We start from the raw sequence: 7,829 nt of genomic DNA on the forward strand, positions 1-7,829 counted from the left end.
TTTTATATTAGTATGTACCTGTTTTCTTGAAATTCGTAAAAAATATATTAAGAAATACTACTATGTTAGACCAAGTATGTTCAAATTTATTGAATTGTTAAATTGTAATAATAAGAAAATATTGTGTAACTTGGCTTATTATATCAGAGATGTTATGGCTAATAGAACATCCATGTCTTATAATATGTAATAATGAAAGGTTAATCCTCTATGAAGGAAGTAAATAGAATATTTCATGTTGTATTCTTTATCTATATTTTCATTGTTAACAGTATGTATGTTAAGATCTATAGCTATATTTATATACATTAAGTGTCATGTGACTATTGTATAGTATATTTAAATTGTACAAATTGTAAGATGATGTACCATGTACAAATCTTGAATAAAATTTCTGTTCTGTTCTGTTCTGTTTAAAGCCCACTCGATGAATAAAATTTCATCTTACACACAAACAAACAAATATACTCTATGTGTTTATCATAAGACACATGGGCGTTGAATTTTTAATCAGAAAATCAAAATATAATCTACTCTACACTCACAGAGAGTGGAACCCCATATTGATATCAAAATTGAGCATCGGTAAAAGATATATGTGAATTTCTGCTTTTCCAGATTTGAGTTTTTAGTCGATATGTAAAGGAGAAAATAGGTCAGCCACAGGGTAAGTTTTCAGCATTTAAAACATTTATATAAAATACAAGTCTCCTTTTAGGAAAATCGAAAAGTGATTTTACCCTTCTGGCTTTCCTTCATATTTATTTACCCATTTTGTTCGGATTTTTTTATGTCAGATATATGTTTATGTTTGATTTGTAAATAATGTACATATTGCATCTTATTGTTTGGGTTAATATTTCAAACCTTTGATTAAAGAAAAATGTTTCAGTTAAATCAATTAATAACTTAACAATTATTCATATCTTTATTTTTTGTAACAAAGGCAAACCGAATAATTTATGGATGCGGGTATATTTAGTAAAATTCATTTGTGTCGACATGTTATATAGATAAGAAAATACGGGAGATATAGATACATTACGTACAAAAAGAAAGCTAACAGTGATCAAGAAAGTAAACGATCTTTATGTTAAACTGCATATGTCATTGATATAACTATTTTTAGTTGTATACGGTTAAACACTGATCATTTATAATAACTTAAATACATCTTTTAATCTTAATTATGTATACAATCGCGACATCAGTAATTTTAAATATGGCGCATTAACGTAATTATATCAACTGATATGAAAATAAATGCATCGTCATTTAAATGGTCAATTAAGTTCTAAATTTTAGTGCAGTAATTACGCCCACTTAAAGGGAGATACGTTTCGGCTAGAAGGCTTTAACTAATTTCTTTCTTATAGTAGAATTAATATTAAGTTATACTCCACAGTTTTCAGAATTTAAGAGTTTATTGTTCAACATCAGTAAAAACTTTGGTATCAAGATATTTGTATTGGTTTGTCGGTGATATGGAATCAAATATCCGCCTGTTTCTAGTTAATATTAGTTTGTCTTTCTAAATAATTTCCAATAGATGAACTATTTAACATTGATTACAAAATATAAAAGATGATAGGGAAGAAAAGAAAATGTTGCTGAATTAAACCTGCTATCATCTTTATAGTAAAAGGTACGAAATAACTAATTATCTCCTCTGAATAATATATATTGATATATTATGTATTTTTCATGTAACATATTACATGCTTATTACATGGAGTAAACAGCGTCGAATGTGAAATAATTTGTGATAAAAGAAGCCACACGTTGATGAACAAACAGGTATTTTCATACGATTCTCTCTTTTAAAATACTAAATCACTATAAGTTATATATGGTCAGCAAACAGCCACACATATTTCCACAATATTGCCAATGAGTACAGTTTTGGAAACCGTATTAGAACACCAAAAATAAAATACTTTTGGGAAAGATAAATTGTATTCCTGTAGGGCTTTAAAATCTGTAAACAAATATAATGAAAGTTTATATTATTAAATGTTTTTTATGATAACTATGCGGGTTCAGTTTCATGCATTTATATCAAAGTAACATACACATGTGTTATATGACAGCGGGACCTCTTGATCTTTTAATTCTTGGCTAGGGCCAATACGGGTTTTGTGATATAATAACCTCTTAGCAATACATAGTTGGTCAAATGTTTTTCATAAGCAAACAAAGACAGACACATAGAAAATATTTAACAGACAAATGCTAAAGTGTAAGTAATAAATATGTTCTAAATGCTGGTGCAGGTAAACTGAATGTCCAAAAAAAGGAGATCAGATCAGATAGGATCAGATCAATTAAACATCGTAAAAGATGTAGTGAATTTCCACTTTTCCAGATGTAAGATTTAAGTCGATATTTGAAGGAGAAAATAGATCAGTCACAGGGTAAGTTTCAACATTTTAAACATTTATATAAAATACAAAGCTCCTTTCAGAGAAATCGAAATGTGATTCTACTCTCCTGGCTTTCCTTTATATTTAGTTACCCATATCGTTCGGATTTTAATGCAGTATTCATCGAGATATACTTGCCGTCATGGGTTATGGTGTGCCCAAAATACGCAATACGTATTGAGAATGTGTCGCTAAACGGACTCCAAATGCAGAGTTTCCTCAAAATCTAACACCAAACGATGCTTAATATTCAAACAAAAACAAAACCTTAATGAAGCATTTATTGGGAATAGGCTCAACATAAAGGAATTGCTGGACACAATTACAGTCGAGTTTCATATGTGCTGAAGAGATCCATAGCTGATATAAGAAATGATAAACAAGATAGACAAGGGAAGGCGGCGTTCAATGAACGCAAACCATCTACAAAACAACGGATTACTTTCATAATAGTAATTGAATAGCATGTTAGTTTTGCCACGTTCTTTTCACCTATAGAAAGGAGTGTTTGATATAAACAATTTTGTCGTAAAATTAACAAAATATAGATTAACTATTAACTTGACTTCCATACAAGATACTCAATAAATGCTACTTTATCAATTGCCAAAAGCAACAGAAGTCAAAGATGACTTTGTCAACTAGCTATTAAGTTACTTTTAAGAAACTTTACTAGGACTCCAAGAATAAAAAAAATGTTCGTGAACATGTGTTATAGTGATGAGATTATATATTGTATTTATATTTGCCATATTTTAAAACAGATATTATAATCGACTTTAATTACCAATTTAAAAGTCCGAGATATAATGCATCGGCATGCTACAGTTTTCAAAACATGCCTGAAAGTAAAATATTTGCAGTCATATCCCAATTTTTTGGAAACTCATAGATTCATGCCACATCCGAATCACTTATTGTAATCGACCTATATATAGAGGATATTGAATGAGTATAAGTTCAATACTGAATTTATTGCACGAGTTGAATAAAATTATATTATGCGAGCGTCTGGCTTCAGTAATGATCTTACACAAATTTAATATTCTATTTATCACATACCAAAAATAAAGACCGTTAAAAGTGAAAAAATAGTAATTTTCATTGACGCGCCTACAGAATAACGCTTACGTTTAGCGCGTCTTTACACTATTTTTGTACTCGTATAACGCTAATGACGTCACGTCAAAATATATGCAAGGCCGTGCAATACCATATTTACGGAGTCGCAAAATCGGCACGGGGTGTGATAATAACATCTTTAGTGTAAAACTTTATTTGGCATCATAATCACCATATTACGTCACTATACCGTTCTATGAAGAACTATGAAAAATAGAAGTCGACTTTGAACGGAATTCCATGTAGTATCGACTTCTGTTCTTCTGCACATAATTTTTAGGAAATGCAGCGTTTTGATTGGATGACAAATAAAGTTGGACACTATATTTTTATAACGCTAATGACGTCACGTCACAATATATACACGGCCGTGCAAAACCATTTTAACGGAGTCGCAAAATCGGCACGGGTGTGTGATAAACATGTATAATGACATTTTTATTATCATTTGATATGACCTAGATTTTTGCGACACAGTGATTTACTGTAAATAGAATACTTGTTGATAAAATCCAACAGAAATAATAGGATGAAGATACAACTTGTTTTAATTTTAATTCATTATTAGCAAATTTTACAATTCATAAACATGACAATTGTGGAATATCTAGGAACTATACAATATATACAGTAGTCTAATATACAGCGGGAATTGGTACTCAAATTGAATAACTTAAAATTAAAATTTACACAATTTACAAATACGATATAGTCAATCAACATTATTAAGCAAAATATATTCCAGTTTATGATCTTTTGAGCTTATAATATGATTTTTTATATTTGTATTTTGCAGTATGTTTCAAAATGGTGTCAGCAAGTAAACTATTAATGCATGTCTGTCTTGAATACATGATAAACTTTATTTATATAAAGGCCTGCCTGTTAGTATACAATAATATTAAAATTTTACTTGCAAAACATATCAATGACATGATATATGCATTGTATACACAGGCTATTCCTATTCATAATAACATATCTTATATAATATCATATTCATGATACAGCCAGAGTTGATACATTACGCTGTATATTTTATTTTTGACAAAACACATTGCTTAAAATTTAACTATCCACACATTTTCAGATTCAAATAATTCTCTTAATTTTTAGTATGTTAGGTCTCCTCAATATGCATTTGTCTAATATCTTTTACAGGGGACATTCAAATAAGTATTGGAATTCATACTCTAGCGTGTTACATAGTTTACATTTTCATTTTGATCAAATGATATTTTTTTATGTGGTTTATATTTATAATATAAGAAAAGGGTTTAAGCATGTTTGATATGCGTGTATAAACAAATGTTCTATAACTTAAAGAAAATGTTTTTTTTTTCATATATTTTGTATTCATAATTCTTCTCTCAAGTGAGCATTTTCATATGAATTTTAAAAAATCCATTTTGAGAAAGCTCTTTATCAAATAATTTACAACTTTAATTCCTCTCTCCTGTGTGCACTGCCATATGAGTCTTTAAGGTAACTTTATTAGCAAATGCTTTGTCACATATTTCACAATTAAATTTCTTCTTACCCGTGTGCACAACCATATGAGTTTTAAGAGTACTCATTTGAGCAAATGCTTTGTCACATATTCCACATATATAATTTTTCTGCCCTGAATGTGCTTCTATATGAGATTTTAGAGTACATTTATGAGCAAACGCTTTGTCACATATGTCGCATTTATGTTTCTTCTGTTTCTTCTGTCCTGAATGTGCTTCTTTATGAGATTTAAGAGTACATTTATGAGCAAAAGCTTTGTCAAATATTTCGCATTTATATTTCCTCTCTCCTGAATGTACTTCTATATGAGTTTTTAGATTATGCTTTTGTGCAAATGCTTTGTCACATATTTCACATTGATAATTTTTCTCTCCTGTGTGTACTGCCATATGTGATTTTAGAATACCTTTTTGAGCAAATGCTTTGTCACATATTTCACATTTATGATTCTTCTCTCCTGTGTGTACTGTCATATGTAATTTCAGACTGACATTGTGAGCAAATGCTTTGCCACATATTTCACATTTATAATTCTTCTCTCCTGTGTGTACTACCATAATATGTGATTTCATATCGGCCTTGCGAGCAAATGCTCTGTCACATATTTCACATTTATAATTCTTCTCTCCTGTGTGCACTGTCATATGATTTTTAAGGTAACTTTTATCTGCAAATGATTTGTCGCAACTTTCACATTTATATTTCTTCTCTCCTGTGTGTACTGTCATATGACTTATAAGATTCCTTATAACTGCAAATGCTTTGTCACATATTTCACATTTAAATTTCTTTACTCCTGTGTGTACTGTCATATGCCTTTTAAGATAACTTTTTTTTTGCAAATGCTTTGTCACATATTTCACATTTATATTTCTTCTCTCCTGAATGTAATTTTATATGAGCTTTTAGATTACTCTTTTGTGAAAATGCTTTGTCACATATTTCACATTGATATTTCTTCTCTCCTGTGTGTACTGCCATATGTGATTTTAGAGTACCTTTTTGAGCAAATGCTTTGTCACATACTTCACATTTATATTTCTTCTCTCCTGTGTGTACTGTCATATGAGTTATAAGATTCCATTTACCTGCAAATGCTTTGTCACATTGCTCGCATTTATAATTCTTCTCCCCTGTGTGTATTGTCATATGCGTTTTAAGTAAATTGTTTCGTGAGAACAGTTGATAACAAATATCGCATTGAATTAACTTACCACCAGTATGCAATTTCGTGTGCCTAATTAAGTGTGTTCTGTTTGCAGTTTTGTATTCGCAGACATCACATTTTGATAACTGCTTTTTTTCTGTACTTCTGTTCATGTTTCTGTTTGACAATACAGTTCTTGAATCCTATAAGATAAACAAGTAAATTTTTATCCCCTTTGTATGTCCAGTATTGTTACTGAAATTTTAAGTATGGTACCAGCTTTCAATTATTGGAATGTAAATGTCAAAACTAGCTCCATATTTCGAATGATTATTTTTATACTGATGACGTTCCTATTTTACATAAAGGATTATCGGAGAATTGTAATATTGATATGTAAATACACTACAATGTGATAAAGTACAAAGAATTAAAGACTGTTAAATGAAGAAATTAAGATTTTTTTTCTTTGGAGAAAAGTTGAATTTAAATATCAATGCAAAAATATTTTATGACTTAAAAACAGTGTTCAATTTATCGTTAAAACGTTATTACAAATAATGATACATATTTACCCGTGTTCTGTTAACTTTCGAATGAAATTTGTTTCTTCTTGTTACTTTTACTCACAAACGATTGAGATATAAATTCGTTCTTATTGTGTATCATATCATGCAACTATTTTAATATAATGTCAAAGTACTTAGAAATTGGTGTTTTATAGAACACGCAGTTACTAAAACAAAAGGACATGTGAAAATGCTTACCGGATATATGTAATTATTTTAATTTGTTAATTCCTGACACTTAATTTTGACACATGGAAGTAGTCTATTCATTAGCCCACATGCGCCATAAGCTATCTCAATTGCATTGTCAAATTAGTGCATAACAACAAGAACTTCGCCACAATCTATTTATCAACAAAATAATATATGTCAATGCCTATTATTAAGTCTGTTGTTTTCTTAAATAAAATAAATCAATATCAATTAAAATAAAAAGTTATAGTATGGATCTATCTATCTAACTATTATTATGATGATTATTATTATTTTTTTATCATTATTTTTATTATTTCCATGTTATTATTATTACTAGTATTATTAGCATTATTATTATTATTATCATCATCATCATCACCGCCACCACCATCATCGTCATCATCATCATTTTTATTGCATATATTAAAGTCAGATTTTCAATAATTTTTCATTCTTCTTCTTCTTCATCTTGTTATAATAATAATAATAATAATAATAATGATAATATTATTATTATTATCATCAACATCATCATCATCATCATCATCATCATCATATTATTATTATTATTATTATTATTATTATTATTATTATTATTATTATTATTATTATTATTATTTAATCAATATTGTTTTTATTTTTATTAGTATTATTATAATCATTATTATTATTATTTATTATTATTATTATTATTATCATTATTATATATTTCAAACGATTATGCATAATGTCACTAAAATCGTTGGGCAAAAGTAAAGGGTCAATGCATGAATCTACCGATTATTAGGAGAAAAAAGTATAGATCTACATGTAAATTAAAATTCGGACAAATTTTATTAATCATATGATAAAGTTAAACTG

General features: G+C 28.6%; 1 protein-coding gene across 1 annotated transcript; it reads right to left on the reverse strand.

Moving 5' to 3' along the window:
• Positions 1-4,987: 4,987 nt before the first annotated feature.
• LOC132732657 (myoneurin-like) lies at positions 4,988-5,446 on the reverse strand. Its single transcript, XM_060719129.1, has one exon. The coding sequence runs from the start codon at positions 5,444-5,446 to the stop codon at positions 4,988-4,990; it is 459 nt and encodes a 152-aa protein (XP_060575112.1).
• Positions 5,447-7,829: the final 2,383 nt, after the last annotated feature.

This window comes from Ruditapes philippinarum, unplaced genomic scaffold (genome assembly GCF_026571515.1).
Source record: "Ruditapes philippinarum isolate M1 unplaced genomic scaffold, ASM2657151v2 ctg4610_1_1_1_1, whole genome shotgun sequence".
In the NCBI taxonomy this organism is placed as follows: domain Eukaryota; kingdom Metazoa; phylum Mollusca; class Bivalvia; order Venerida; family Veneridae; genus Ruditapes; species Ruditapes philippinarum.